Here is a 16,769-nt window from a genome sequence, read left to right as displayed (position 1 = left end):
TCGGCCACCGGCGTCCTCGCCCAACGAGAGCCGCCGCCGGAGTCGCAGCTCCCCCCACCGCTCCGCGCTGCCCCCACTCTCCCCGCCTGACCGCGTTCTGTCGTTCCCCCACCAGGAGGGATGCAACCGAACGGAGGCAGACTCGCTCCGCTCCCCACCATCGCTCGCTTCCCCACCGCGACCCGCTTGCAGAGGCTGACCAGCGAGCCACGTTCGGATCCCGCCACGGTGACGTCACTCCGAGTAGTGTAGTGCAGTGCGAAGGAGCAAAGTCGGCTCCGTCCATGTACATGCCCAAGTGAACAAATCGTACGTATCACATACACACAAGTAATAAACCGCATACCCCTAATTATAAACTTATAAACATAGATAGATCGAGATCGTTTTATCACGTTGTCGCTGCATTACCGCACGAGTACAAAACGATCACCTATCCTCCCCCAACCCCATCTCCGCAACCCCCCCCCCCCTCCTCTCCATCCAACTCTTAGCCAACTTGTTTAACAATCGACAACAGTGTAATAATAAATAGTATATACCAATATATATATATATATGTATATATATATTTACATATATACGCATATGCATATATAGTATCTCTACGGTCAGTGTGAGGTGTGAACTTCTGTAACCGCCGTCATGAGTTAAAGCATTACAGCCTAGTGTGTAATCGATCGAAATCAATCACTTGAAAGGTTAAATGTAAGGTATATAATAATAATAATAACAATAACATTAATACTAATAATAATTAATAATCAATGATATCGGTATAAATATAACACCGTATGTACGTAGGTGAAAAAAAGAAAATAACTGAGATGACGGTATAGAAGTTATACCTGCGTAGGGATCGCCGCGTCGGTCGTCGATTTTAAACTCAGTGCCGAAAGTATAACAATGATAATAATAATAATAATCTAAATAACGATAATAATCGCATAAATGTATAATTAACAACCGTGTGGTACACCCTATGTGTAACGGAAAGAAGTATAAATCGCGAGTGAAATAAATAATAATCGTCGGAGAATGGATAAGTGTGGTAGTAGTGGGTGGTGTGATGTGTGATTAGCGGGTAGATAGATAGTGTGTACGATGTGGTGTCTAGCAACAGCCTATGCTAGTGGTGTCTCCTCCTCAGACCCGTCGCGGTTTTATCACGAGCATCTGATCCCTCAGCGTTGTTGCTACAACCCTCGTCGTTGTGCGTGGGGCCGTAAGCATCTCCTTGCCATGAGCATCCAGAGTGACTAGTGACCGCGCGTTGTGTGATGATCGTTGATCCGCTACTCGTTCGTCCTCCCGCAATACCGGTTGTTCATGTTAATGTTGTTGTTGGTTTATTGTGCGTTTACGGCGGTAATGTCGCAACGTAAATAGAAGGAGAGGATAAGTGTTACTGAAGAAATAGTTTTTGGTATCACTTGTTTTGTTCTCAGTGGATATAAGAGAAGCGAATAGCCGCTAGATCTAGATATCGCCGATAGTTTGGCTGTGGCTGGCTGGCTGGCTGGTTTTGTTACGCTGGCCTCCGATACTAGTTCCTTGTTGGTGCAGAGTGCGCGAGATCGGGCGAGAGTTGTGTGTCGTTGTACAGTGTCGCCAAACGATACCACAACATCCGATCCCAAATGAAGAGTTCGGAGCAAAATGGTTAGAGAGACACGACACCTGTGGGTTGGAAATCTGCCGGAAAACATCCGAGAGGATCGCATAAGGGAGCACTTCAAACGGTGAGTGGTTCTCATTCAAAACTATCTACATTTCACCCGTACGCACTGTAATCAGCTACCTACATACGTATAACACCGCACGCTCGCGATGTTCTCAACCGGCGTTCGACTAACAATAAGCCTTGTTGTTTCGCCGGCGGACGCGTCGTCCTACGAAGCAAACTCATCCCTGGAGGCGTGCCGTGCCAGCTTTGCGACATGCGTTTGTACTTTCTCATCGCTCTGATATGCCCAAACTCGTTTTCCATGCACGCGTCGTCAAAGGCTACTCGGGCGTTATTTTCCTGTCTTTCGAGCCCGAATCGATGGCTACCCTACCCTACCCTACCCTACCCTTCCCTTCCCTTTGCATCCCTTGCCACGCGGCCTTTCAGATCCAGTTTCAAATGGTCCGTAGGTAGGTAGAGGAGAATGGGTAGGTAGCTAGCTAGTTAGGTAGGTAGTCCCGAGGTACGCGACCGTAATGTTTTTGCCTCAGGGCGTAGTTACCCGAGGTGGTACCCTGCACACAGGGCCTTGGACGCCACGAACCGTGAGTACGCCATCATTTGTTTTTTTCCCCTATGTAATAATAGCGTAGGACAGCCATTTTGATCTCTCGCGGCAGCTCGGCGTTATTGTTGCCCAGTGGCTATCAAACCGAGGATCCCGGGGCGCCGACTGATATTCGACTCTGTATACCTCTCTTTCTCTCTCTCTTTCTCTCTGTCGAAATACCGAGCAGGTACACGACCCAGAAGGAGAAGGAAAAAAGAAACGGAGGGAACAAAAAGGAGAAGAGAGATTTCAAAGAAGCGTCCTCTCCGCGTTGACCCAGAGTACGCCCGTTAGGAAATATAATTCCACGAGCGAGTCGAGACAGCAGGCGCCGCCTCGGGACGACGCTCCGAGGGCAGATGCCAAGCTTAAGTCCAGTTTAATTAAATTCAAGATAGGTCTCTCGCTCTCTCTCGCTCTCTTTCTCTCTCTCTCTCTCTCGCTAAGCCATTATTTCCGAGTCGGACGTTCGGTATCCTTTCAATGGGCGATCTTTGAGCCTGGGAGGCTCATCTTCCCCCTTGATTAATCTCAGAATCGTGAACCGAAATTACCTACTCCTCTGCGACCACTCGCCCATTTGCTCTCTCCGTGGCTCGGGACAATCCTTTAAATAAATTGCACCGGGAAGGCGAGAGAAACCGTCCAAGTTTTCCAAACGAGTCGTATTCGCCTGTGTAAGAGGACGCGAGACACTCGTTCCCGCGATAAATATTCTCATATTTGTGGGTATCCGGTGATCTGCCAACGCTTGCTCGCAAGTTCTATGCCGATAGATGCTCATCGTGCCGTTTGGCCGGTCCGTTGCCAGCAGCATAAGCGTAACGCTGCGCGACGTCGTTCTTTTTCGATTCATACGGTGTTGACAACGACGACAACCTGGAATATTAATTGGCCGACAATGCGTACCTTGGGTTCATGTTTGTCTCTTTTCAATACGTACGACGAACGGACACGGCGATGACAAAATGGCCGCCCGTCCCGACGCAGCCGTGACCCCTGGTACCGAAATAAATAAACTCGTAACATCGAAACTACTCACGTATGTCTCTTGTACACACGGTTCTCGATATCATGCTTCGTACGTGTATACAGTCGGGGTAAACGGGACGTTTTGACAATAATTTTGAATATAACCTATTCGTCAACGACGGATCCAAATATACCCAAATATCGTCTCTGCATCGGGTGCTCTTCAACCAGTGTCGATTAGGTTTCAAATAATTTTTCATTCTTGTTGAAGATAATCATGTTTTAACTGACAAGCATCGTCTTGTGTGTAATCTTTATTCCATCTATATCTATATTCGCAACAAGTATCCTGCACGGAAATATCGTCCGAAGAAAAGTCATGATTTTTTCCCTGCAACACCCTGCTGAGCGACGCGTTGTCTCAACCTCGCGTACGTTTCTATCCACCTCGGCTCTTGATTAGAAATGTAATTACGAAGCCACGAGGCGCGGTGAATTGAATCGCCGTGGCGGCATGTACGCAACGTGTAAGAATATATATACATAATATATATATAACAACAACTCTCAGCTGACTGAGAAAGCCGTGGGAACATCGGTAACAAGTCTCTCAAGGAAGACGAGGAAGAAGCCTCTACTTCTGCAATCACGTGTTGCAACGCGTTTCTTTCGTTAACACACGTCGTCAGCTGGTGTGAATTTATCGTTTCTACTTATCGCGAAAAGATAAACGGCACATTATCCCGATTTGAATGGAAAATGTCACCGCTCGGCACCTGCCGCTTACATTCTTACATACCGACTAGTCCTATTCTACAATTCACCGTCACAATTCTACATACATACGCATATTGTACATGTAGCATTTATATATACTATATTATTTCTAACCAACGGTATTGCCATTCGCTCCCGCATAGCAACTGTTATTCCTAAATAATATCCGTGCTCTCTAGTTTGCATGCGTAACTTTTTCGTGGAGGCAAGGTTTCTCTACTGGAGTCTCGATTTGCGTCGCGGTGTCGTCAGTGAGACGGATTTGTGTCTATAGAGCGCTTTCAAAATTGCATCAACCACTTTTAATCAGGTTTCACGTTTCCAACGGGTCGTCAGAATTCATTCAATTAGACTTCCCTCCGGCGTTTGTTTAGACGCTTCGTGTTTATTCAAAGTTCGCTTTATAACGATCAGTCTATCGGTCTTCGTTTTCAGAAGTATTGATTAGCAAATATTTTGAAACAACTTCAAAAGTACGGTTTTTTCCAATCCCTCTAACTCTTATTAATACCGAGTTTAATACACTGACCGACGATATTTTCCTCTATACAATTTTATTCTACACTGTCAGACTGTTAAAAATTGAATGATTATTCGCGTGCACATTTTATCTAATGTACGAATTTGTACAGAATTTTAGTGAAACGTCGATTAGTAAAATTTCCAGAAATTTGTGCAAAATTAAAATTGACCTATGTAAACGGGTTGACTCGATCAACAGAGTATTGGAAGGATCTTTCACGTGGAATCGTAGAAACTGTTCTACTTGTTTTATATTAAATTTGTAAACGTAAGCGAATCGTTGAAAATAACTAACGTTAGATAAAAACTGCAGAACCATTAAAAAAAAAGTAGTGAATAAACAGAGAAATAAATTCTCGGTAAAATTGCGAATGGTATTTAATCTTTGTAATATACGTGTAAAAAATACGGGTTTTACAGATAAAAATCTCATATTATCTCTACATGCGATTATATTTTCTATACGTGTTGTGTCGAAACGGTAAAAGTAGGTTGTAATCGTACGTCCACCTTGTAGAAGAATATATACATATGCAATTTTTCCCCCGGTTTTCATTGCGGCCGTTCAGACGTTAATCGGCGTCGTATCTCTTCCTGTTTTTTCTCTCTTCTCGATCTCCTCTTTTTACATCCTTTATTTACCAATTCCGGGGAGTAAACGAGGAAGAAATGACCGGGAAACGTTCCCGAAGTATAAGAAAAGACCTAGAAAGACTCGGAGGGAAGGATACGGGGATGATATCGCTGTCGCTGGCGCCTCGTGCAGCTCGCTGCAATCCACCTTGCCTTATCCTTATCCTTATCCTTATCCTCCGCCACCCATCCGATCTCTCTCTCTCTCTCTCCCTCTTTCTGTCTCTCTCTCTTCTCTTAACTTGAGCTCCGCGCTGCCTTCTGCCGTGGCGGTGGCTTGCCGGCGTATTTTGGTATATTGATCGCGCAGCGACTCCTCCACCCTCTTCCACCCACCTCACCCCACTAACGCCGCTCCTCTACCCTTGGCTAAACCTACGTTCGGTTCCCTGTACGCGGATCTGTGCATATACACGTGTCTATATAATACGGTACATACGCGACTCTTCACAACCCGCATACGCGTTTACTATTCTATATATACAAACATTTATATATATATGTGTGTGTGTGCGTTTTTGCGTTTGTAACAGATATATACATATGTATGATGTATCCCTACGCACGAATCTCACGTCGATACTATTTCCCCGCGCATTTCGATGTGAGTAGATAGATGTGTGTGTGTGTGTGTGTGTGTGTGTGTGTGTGTGTGTGTGTGTGTGTGTGTGTGTGTGTGTGTGTGTGTACATGTGTCCCAACCTAGAACGTGTGTATATATATAGTAACATCCGTGAATATGATGGGATGTTTCTGTATAATGTGTAACTCGGTGTTTATACTGTGTTTTAATTTTTTTATAATTCTATTTTTATTCCTTTCCTTCTCGCATTTTCGCAGAGGCAGACTTGGCAATATCTATATGGTTATTACAACTGTTTGGTTAGTTTTTTTTTTTTTTTTTTAATGTTTTTTTCTTGAAACATTTCGGGTTTTAGGATTGTTTGTATAATATACTTGAAGGTTTCGGAAACGTATAGGGGAATTGATAGCTGTTAGGAATTCCGATCGTTTTGAAACGACGAGTATGTATTGAATAAACATATGTAGGCTCCTGTTTAAATACATCGACTGAATCCACGTGATACTGTACAGGAATACTGAAATATTTTCGAATAAAAAGTAAAGAAAGGATCATTTATTCGGTAATAGTTCGAAATGTGTGTCTTGTTTACGTGACGTGCAGCTTTATTTAGTTAATTTACTAAACTCTATTACGACAATATAACACTACTCGATGATTGGAATTGTTTTTGTTTGATAATGAACTTATGCAAATTGGTTTGATGAAAAATTTTCATGTTCTTTCTTCGTTGAATTTTGGTATTATTCAAGTCTAATTATTCCCGCAGTAGTAGCCGGTCTTGTTGCCTAAAGTATAAAATTAAGTTCAGCAAGAAACTTTTTGTCCTTGTCGGCTGGGAAAATGTCGGAAAAGTGGGAAAGTTTGAAAAGTGAAAGTTTGCGGCAAAAACCACGCTGACTGTACGAGCCTATCCGCTAGACCCTAGACTATATCGTCTATATACGTTACGTAGATCCGAGAGCAGCAGCAGAGCTAAGGCGAAATTAAGGTACACTGATGATGGGTGATGTTTGGTTGCGGCGAGTGTGTGCATTCTGTCGGTTTGTCCGTCGTTGGTTGGCACGTCGGAGAAACTCGAAACCAAACTCTAGAAATCTCCGTCAAATGGAAGGAGAGGATACACAGCCGCAGACGAAACGAGTCGACGACTCGCCGGAAGTCATCGGCGTTAAGTTTAGTCCTTCTATTATAACTGCGGCCGATATTCACCCGTGGGAAAAGAAGACATACGTACACGTACGTGGATGGATCCTGAGTGTCATGTCGCTTCTGCACACCCTAATGTCTATTACCAACCCTGCCACGACATCCGAGGGACAGACAGACGCCGGGGTGGCGCTGGAGTGGTTTTCGCTTCCCTTTTCTCTCTCTCTCTCTCCCTCGAACTCGAACTCGAACTCGAACTCGAACTCGAACTCGAACTCGAAGCTCTCCGACTCGAATGATGACGACGAACGCGTCAAGGTCGAGTCGACCCTCGGTTAGGAATATTGCCTGTAGACTAGAGTCGTTCCTTACTCCGAGTGGAAATATGCGGGGGGGGGGAAAAAGGTGAAAAATTAAGTAGAAAATTTCTTACGGATACGAAAAGCAACAAGGCTTAGGTCGGTGTCCGAAATCACAATTGAAGTGAGTATTTCCTCTCGCAAAGTTCAGCTGAAACTTTAGGGGTATTGGTATGTATATAACTACTCGTGAATAATTTCGAGGATATATGTTCTGGCATAAAAGATATACGATCAAAGAATTTGGTAGTTATTAGAAGAAAACCTGGAAAAAAAATTTATAAACTATTCGACGATTTATGGGAAATCTTGATCTTTAATAATGAAAATAAATGAGGAAATGAATTTATTCACAATCGCAACACCGCACCAAGTTTTGATTCAAATTTTGGAATCGTGGTTCGATCTGACGACGTCAGCTGATTTTTGACCTACGCGCCGGATAGTATTTATTGTTTTCATCTCACCACAAGTTAGCGGGCGCTCCGAGATTTTGCGTAAGCGTGTAACCACCCTCGTGAAACCAGATCCTGGATACCATTCACCAGCTCCGTGGATCGTGGGATACATGTGTATAGATTCTATTAATAATCCCGAAGCCCCTCGATGACCTAATCGCAAGTAAAGTAAGTTTATCGAACGTATGCAAATACATCCAGTGCCATGTACGTATATATAGCATTGTGCTACCCAATACAAGATACGGAAGCATCGACGTTGTTCATTCGACGAGGAAGAAGACTAAAAGAGAACAATACATTTTGTATGTATCTGTATGTGTAACGTCTCGTTATCGCGATCTTGGTCTACATATATTGTATGTAACAGGTAGCGAGGGAACATTTGATCTTATTTATCATTAGACCGTGTGTAATATATCCACCCACGCTCGTACGTTATACGTGTGCGTTGCCTATCATTACATACGTTGCATGCAAAGGTAAATATACGAGTATCCGAGGCATGGTATTGTTGTTTGTCTGCGCGTATGAGAGACATCGCGAGGCGGCTGCTGATTGTGAGATAGACGCCCGATTGCCGTTGAGCTTTGACATCATCGAGAGATCGAGTCGCGGCGGCGTGCCGCTGATCTCGCGTTATACGTGTACATATATCTCGACCTAATTCGAGCATTCGGCATGACGGCATTCGAATCCGAAAGATCCCGGCCGATCTGCGTCTCGAGCAAGAAATTTATTGCCTTGCACGAGTGCGATGTAGAATTATTTAAAGAACGAAAAAACTTCGTCACGTTATATCGTCGATTCCCGATTCTAGCATTCTCTCTTTTTCTCTTTCTTTCTATTTCTCTGTCTCTTCTCGTGGCCGTGCACTACTGAAATAAATGTTTACTAGTCGTCGTTATCTGCAGTTCGGCCTTGCCGGCAGGCGTGTAACGTCACTTCGTGTAATCGGCCGCCTGTTTTGTAAACTGCAATAGTCACGGGCGTAGCAGCGAGGACACAGTAGCGATAGAGCATCGCGATAAAAACTGGACTCGGAAGTTTCATTCTAATGACTGCTGAGATTTTTCTTCCTCCACGTACCTAGTCATTCGAATTTTTTACGCTATCGCGGGTGTATTAACGATTCGTGTGTGTGTGTGTGTAATCCATTTCTGAAACCTTGTGTAAATACATTTTTTTATTGATTATTTTTTCCCTGTCAAGTCACATATGCGCAACTCCACCTTGAATTCTTCGCACGCTATCGATGCCTCTCCGTCTATAACATGCGATATATTTATCTGGGCGTTGTCGCGCCCCCGTTTCTGTATAAACACGCACACACATATAAATGTACCGTGTATAACACTATATGATACACCGAACGACGAGGAAAAAGAACTTTCAAACTTGAAACCCTGGTTCGAGGCGCATATTACACTACCTGGACACCCAGCCTTGGATAATGTGCCCTGCTGCCTACTTGTACCTCCATCCATCCATCCATCCGCTACAGCTCAGAACTTCGTATAGTATTATTTGTAATTATAAATAATTGCTGTACCGCGTAGGCAATTCGATGCAATCGTCCCCCGTACGTGCGTGTATAACCGAATATAATGTTTGCTAATAAACGTTATTCGCGCTGTTCGAATGTTCGGAATTAACACTGGTTCGAAAGTGTTGGAATTGGAATAATAATTTCTAAAAAAATGGACCCCATTTATTCGTATTTGTGTATTATATGTATTTGTTTTAGTAACCAATTCCTTTTCACAATGGTGCAATCGTTTCGAAAGATAACCACTATGCAGGTTTTTTTTTGCCAGCTTTCGTGTTTTCATTGGCACCGCGAGTTAGATTATAACGCTGATTCTTATAATCACCCGATATGTTACGTTATATAAAGATATCGTGTAGATTTTGTCCTCCGTATAAAGATAAAATTCTTTTTCTAATTGCAGTGTATTTGCGTCTTGTACGTATACATGTGTGTGTTTATAATACATTACGTTACGCATCGAGTTCTGTTTTTCTTTATTTTCAACAATTGTGCAGCCTTGATTTGTACACCTTACAATTAGTCTTGATGTCCGCCGTTCTTAGTGCTGCTACAGGTTTTTATCCGGAACAACGTCAAAGGCTGTAGAATCAGACCGAAAAAAGACATTAACCATTCGGATTATATTTATTTTACCGCTGTCGTGCGGTTATGAGTAATCATTTTTTGTTCGCGAAATGACAAAAAAAAATGTTGACCGCCTAAATGTACATATAAGTGTATACTTGTATACTTTATACCGTAAATTACAGGTGTGAATTTTCTCTTGGCTTACGTTCGTCCAGGAATTCGTTGTAGCACTTTTCAATTCTCACAATATCGTCGCTAATGTCATTCCTCGAATAATTATCACCGCGTAAGCGGCTATAAATGACAACGCATGAAAGTTTTCACAATTTTCGTACCGTGTTCAACGGCACTGTGTAGAATCGGAGTTCAAGCTTTCTGAAACCAATCAATTGCGTACAATCGAGCATGCGATTATTATGAAGAGATGAAGAGACGACAAAAGATTTCGACAATATGACTCGTTGTTGGATCGTTGGTCTGATTTTTCTTTTATTGCATTTTGAATAAGAGGTAAAAATTCGATGGTCGGAGAATGTTTATTTACACTATCAACAACAATTATTCACGCATAACGTAAACATTAAGACTAAATACCGAATTGAAATAATCGATCTCTATGACAACTTCTTTAAGGGGGTACCCTGGTCGATTTCGATGTTATTGAAGTGTCCACGTATTTCAAACGCAAAAATGGGCTTAACAGTTACATTCTATACGCAATTTTGAACAAAAATACTCCAATAAATTTTCATTTAATAAGCCCCTTTAAGACTGGCAATGAAATTTTGTTTGTTTTCTATCGAAAGTTGAGGCGATTTCCTGCGGATTCGTTCAAGTTCATCAAAGCTATACATTTCTGCAGCAATTTACATGCGCGCAATTCACCATTAAGCAAGAATATACGAGCTCATATAATAACTGCGCGGCGCAAGCATGCACAGTATTCATACAGACACGTGTGTGTACGTCTACACAACGTGTATGCTGTGCATGCGGCGTGGAAAAGATAAAGAGAAAAGGGTCGCTGGAGTGCGTACGGCCGAGGAGAGGGACAGAGCCGATTGCACATGGGAGAATATATCTGCTCGTGTGTCTCTCTCTTTCTCTCTGTCGTGTGTCGTTTGCGACTGCAGGCCAGTTCTGACTCTGTGTACGTGTGCGGTCGTTCGGAGAATTGAGTAGTGTCGTAGGCTGACTTTCACCGGCTGCAGCAGCAGAACAGAGAACAGAGACTACAGAACAACCGAGCCGAGAACCAGAGGCCGAAGCTACGTCCCTTTCTAAAAACGTATTACCAGGGCAAAACCGAACCAAATTCATCAACGTAAGGTGGATGGATGGGAGGAGACTGAGACTGAGACGTGACGAAGAAGAAGCCTCTCTGGCGCAAAGAACAGTAGCAGGTCCAGGGACTCGCGTCCTACTCTTGCGCGGAGGAAGTGCCGAATACGACACGCTTGTCATTATATCTTAAAACTGGATTCGAGGACAAAGAACGGAAAGAGAGACTTTGTCTTCTCTCCCCTTGTAACCACTTGACTACGCTTCTCTTCTTCTCTTCTTTTCTTCTCTTCGCTCGGTGGTTTCGAACAACGCAGTTTCTTTCCCACATCGCATGCTGCGGCATTAACGTACCCTAGACGTTCATACGACTATATTTTTCTGTAACAACTTACTTTAACGTTGGAAACTCTTGTCTCTGGGTGTAAAATGTAACAATAATAATGTTGATAGTACAGTTGCTGGGGGAAAAAAAACAATTTATCTCGTCATAATCGTCTCGCAACTGATGAAATTAATAGGAAAAATAAAAATTATCTTTGTTATTAATTTCGAATGATATCGTGCAGTTTATTGGAATGTTCGCGAAGAAGACAAGAAAGTGAATGAAAAACAGAATTCTTCAGAGCGTTGAAAAAAAAAAAACACCTTTTATGCAATTCGATTCTTTACAAGAAATGACTGGGTGCGCTATTCATCCATTGTGTATTATGTAGAATAACGTATACTGACAATGAGAGAGAAAATCTCCCAGCTGCTGCTGCTGCTCATTGTCATAGCCATGCTTCGTATCTTGCGCCATGCGAAATCTTGTTCCCCATTTATGCTAATGCAATTTAGCCACCCAAATGGGCAGATCCGCTTTAGTATACGTAAGTCACCAGGTAATCCAACATTGAAATAAGGTTTAAACAAAAAAAAAAAAAAAAAAAGAGAATAAGAAAAACAAAGAACGAAATACGCTCGGGAAAATCCGGGATTAACACAAATACATAAAAACATGGATTAATTAGACGTCGTTTTTTGGAATCTACGACATAAAACGAAATCGATAGATTACTCGTTAATACTATTTCTACTTCCTTTCTTCATTCGTATGAAGTAGCAGTCATTTCCTCTTCTACTCAACACATCGCACAGTTGCCAATTCTTGATGCAGACGGTGAAACCCCGCGAAAAAAGTAACGAATAAACGAATGAATATAGTTAAAATATAGCTCAGCACGTACATCGCGAATCACAATTTCCCTATTACTTTTATCGTTACAACTCGCCGCATCGGTGCAATTTGTTTTTCCTTGTTGAACGGATATTATCGCATCGCTCTGAGTGCACGATATACGTTTCTTTTATTTATTTATTTATACATGTATCGTGGCCACATTCTGACCACGCATTTATGTGCCACCAATCCGTCATTCTCCTTAATCATTCCACTGCACAGCCGGATTAGACCCGATTCTTGACCCCCGCGCCTATTTTTACTTATTTGCAACCGCCGTCCCCGACACACTTAGAGTTCATTTCCATCTCTGAACTCGCGAGAGCCTCGCGTCCGAACAGCGGGCCGAGTAAAAGGAAAGGAGAACTCGAAGTTCGTACATGCCGATCTGGAACAACAACGTAACCCTCAGCCTGCATTTCTTCATCAATTATTATATTATCCCCTATCAAATTTTCATTCCCGTTAAACCATCATAGTCCATCCAAGCCTACCACCTGCATACTAACAAGGATAAAATTGTGCTATTTCTATGCAAGTGTGAGTGAGCTGTGCCAGTTAGTTTAACGCTAGTTCAACTACCCACCCTCTCCTTCACTCCCTTTTTACCTTATTGTAAATGTTTGATCATGTTGAATTAGCCGTAATAGTCTTCTCGAGAGGAAGGAGAAGGAGGGGGGGTCCAGGATACCTAATTGCGTCTCTAATATTAACGCCACGAACTAGTGTAGTGGTAGAATTGTTCGTGCCGGATATTTTCGCGCTCCAGAAGACGGGCAAAAGACGTACGACCGAATCGTTTCGTATTCTCCTTCCAGGAGCTGCATCTTCCGGAATTAATTTATCAGTTTTACGACAGGCGTATCGGGATCGGGAATCTAACTCACCGTTTCAAGTTATAATTTTACGTCCCTCGGGATACCGCCGCGTTCTGTAATATAACGATTTTCGTTGCTGTCTAATGGAATATCCATTATTTACTTACGAGTTGAAGTATATTAATTGATATTTCGACACCTGCAAAATCAAATGAAATTATTTTTCTGACAAGGTCTATCTTTGTTATGTTATAACATGACGATGTATTTTTTTCGGAAAACTTTGTCAATTTCACAACTTTAAAATTGTCTGAAGAAATTTCTGGCACAAATCGTTATGAAGTGAATTATGTATGATCGTTTATCAACAAACGAAATTCCTTCAAAGTTATTCGTAAACTTTTAGAATGGTATTTTTTTTTCCCTCCTATTCTTTTAGTATGATTTCCTTACCTGAACGTTACAAATTTCTACCTTGAATTCATATAATCACGACGCATGCTCAATCGATTTTTCTGATTTTCGCGAAAAAAAAAAATAAAGTAACTAAAAGGCTCGACCAAACACACACAAAGTGTGATTAATCACTCTCCATTGACGCAACTATCGCAAAAAAAAAAAATAAAAAAAAATAATTATAAAATGAATAATCAATTGGAAAAGAAGTGAATAAGTTTAAAGATAATTATTTTCGTCCGGGTTTGGGCGAGGCCGGAAAATAGCTCGCGTTATACATACACACGCTATATATACATGTATATAATTATATCAAGTCCCGACGACGACGAAGACGAAATTCTGCGTACGGAACATGCGCGCTCTTTCATTCATTGACCGAGAGTCGAGTTTGTGCCGTGCAGCTTTCTCGTCTCGCGGGGCTCGGTTGTTCGTTATCTCGGTCTCTCTCTCTCTCTCTCTCTCTCTCTCTCTCTCTCTCTCTTTTCGCCGTTGCTCGTCGTCTCAGCAACCCCGCCAGGAGTCTTCCGAGCCCGAGAAACGAGCCGCCTCATGAGTCAGGGGTATCCCGACGTCAGGGGACGACCTCCTCCTCCTCTTCCTCCTCCCTCGTCTTCGTCTTCGTCTCCGTCTTTCCTGCACCGCGTCGCGCGTGCATCTTTTCCCACAACCTTTGGTTAATTCTATATTCCCATCCTGTATTTCAAACCATGCTTCAGAACTGACTAACGCGTTTATCATCATCATCATCATCATCATCATCATCATCATCATCATCATCATGATTGTTATTATTGTTGTTGTTGTTGTTGTTTTCGTTGTCGTTGTCACTTTTGGATTACTTTGCGTTTTATTTTAGTCATATATACATATCTTCTTTCTTCTATCTCTCCTTTCCTCACTACTCTACTCTACTCTACTCTACTCTACTCTACTCTACTCTACTCTACTCGTGCCTACCTTTGATGTCAGTCTTGTCTACTTGCATTTTTGCCTTTCTCGTTTATAATTTTTCACACAAGATAGTGCCCAAGAGACTAATGCTTTAATTTTAAACTTGTTTTTGTTACTCACTTCTCGTAATCATAATTGTAGAATACTGTTTTCGTAAACTTTGTCGAAAGAATGCAACGTTTAATTCACGAGGGTTGTACGAATTTCCATTTGGTAAAAAAAAAAAACTCTGCAACAGTTTTATAGTTAGAGGAAATTTATGTTTTGAATTATAAAATCAACGTACATTATATAGTGCAAGAACCAATTAAAACTGTTAGAAATACTTTTCATCAAATTTTCAGTTTTTCTATCCTGACTTTTTTTTACACCCCAAATAATTTTGCCAACGGAGTTTCTCGACAAACGTCCGGTGGAAAGTAGGCAATAGTACCGGCATGGGGGCTGAGGACTACCTGGAACAGGAAGGCGCGCCTTAAAACTTAGGTCAGCAAACAAAGGAGCACCGAGCATAATGCAATTAACGGACGCAATACGGAGTCCTCGAGTTCCGTTGCTTCTGACGCTGAATGCCGATACTGCAATTGGTTTTGTGCTGTTTTCTTCACGCTGCAGGAAGCCAAGGCAACCTCGTCTTGGGGGTTGTAAATTTCATTTTAACCATTACTTCATTTCTACTTCACGTTTCCGCCCGTTTTTCACAAGGTCAGGGAAATGCTGTATTTTAATTTATGGATATTTGTAAGCGAATGACCGGAACTTGCGGATCTAGTGCGCATAGTCGTTATTTCGACTATCGGTCTTCTTCCCTTCGATGCGTCCATGGTTGGGTGTTGATGCCGTTGAACAACGTACACCGCGTCTTTTCAAACTCGTTAACAAGTTCTCGAGGGTCCGGAGACTTTTGGCACTTCGTCACGTCGCGATATTTATACCGTCGACAACTTGGCTTCCTGTTTTTCTCGGTTAATTTGCATGTCCGTGCTTTTCCCGTGTATCATCGATTCAAACTTTGCTTCACAAGCTTACGACAAGAAGATTGATTATTTTCGAAAGAATGTAAATTCGAAAAATTGGTGATTTCGAAAAATTAACGACGGAGCCAGAAATCGAACCTGGCGTCTAGAGATGCTTGACCGGAGCCTTACTCCACTAGACCACCTAGCCGCCCTGACTCTGTTGTCGTTAATTCCTCTCATCACCAGTGAGTTCGAATTTGTTTTCCGGTTTATTTGTGAATAAGAAGTTTCTTCTCTTCAAGCACTGTGATTTGCGTAAGGTGCATAGTGGGTAAAATGTTTCTTTAATCAATTGTAAATATCTTGCAGGTATCAATTGCATTTCAATAGATATTGCGTCGTAAAACTGAAATAAGATATTGGCTTCTACGTCGTCGAAAAGTTCAATCGAACGATAATAATTCTATATTTCGTAACAAGGAGGCAAACTCGGTCTTTTCGGGCCGGGCGTAAGTTTGCAATATGAGTCGTAGGTGAGCCCGAAGACGAATATTGCAAATACGCGAGGCAAATACATCGAGTTTGTCTCCTCGTTGCGCACGATTGTTTATACAACAAGAGCATGTTACGCGTTTTTTCACGAAGCACGAAATTGAGGTTAGGGTCGTGTAGTGTCGGATTAGTCGCGACAGCGCAGGCGCGCAATCGAGAAAAGACCACTTTTAACTCCTAGGACTTGAAAGTGGTCTTTTCAGTACTCCGCGCACGCGCATTCACAGATTCACTCTACCGTCATAGAAACGAGTACTTTGTGTACGAAAAATATGCATCGAAAAACGCTTAAAACATACTCGCGTTATATAAAATATCTATTTGCTTAATCAGAGATATATTTACCATGAGAAATATAAGGGGAAAAGGAAACTAATGAAACAGGGAAACTGGGAAACTGGGAAACTATGACCATTACATGTAATGAGTAGAAAGTCCGGTGTTGTAAACAACTCTGACAGGCAACAAACAGAATCAGCGGGTCTGTGTTATGCGGTGCACCAATTTAGACGTGCAGGAACGGAAACGAAGTTACTCGTCGTGATTCCTTGTGGATATTTTTAGCACTCGACGCGTCCTTTTACAGCATTTCTCTCTCTTTCTCTCCCCGCAGCAGCACGCCTGCACTTGAGTTGGTGCCAGTATTCCGAACGCGTTTGAAACATCCTCGTGATCT

General features: G+C 42.3%; 1 protein-coding gene across 1 annotated transcript in view; it reads left to right on the top strand.

Moving 5' to 3' along the window:
* The first annotated feature begins 243 nt into the window (after positions 1 to 243).
* The window catches only part of LOC124222020 (protein split ends), a 93,296-nt gene continuing 76,770 nt past the window's right edge, over positions 244 to 16,769 (top strand). Inside the window, exon 1 of the mRNA XM_069136214.1 lies at positions 244 to 1,742. Coding sequence (XP_068992315.1) covers positions 1,660 to 1,742 — 83 coding nt within the window. The 5' untranslated portion in view covers positions 244 to 1,659. The remainder of the gene's footprint in view (positions 1,743 to 16,769) is intronic.

This window comes from Neodiprion pinetum, chromosome 1 (assembly GCF_021155775.2).
Source record: "Neodiprion pinetum isolate iyNeoPine1 chromosome 1, iyNeoPine1.2, whole genome shotgun sequence".
Lineage (NCBI taxonomy): Eukaryota > Metazoa > Arthropoda > Insecta > Hymenoptera > Diprionidae > Neodiprion > Neodiprion pinetum.
Note: the sequence above shows the minus strand (reverse complement) of the source record. Positions and strands in the feature narration are given on the sequence as shown.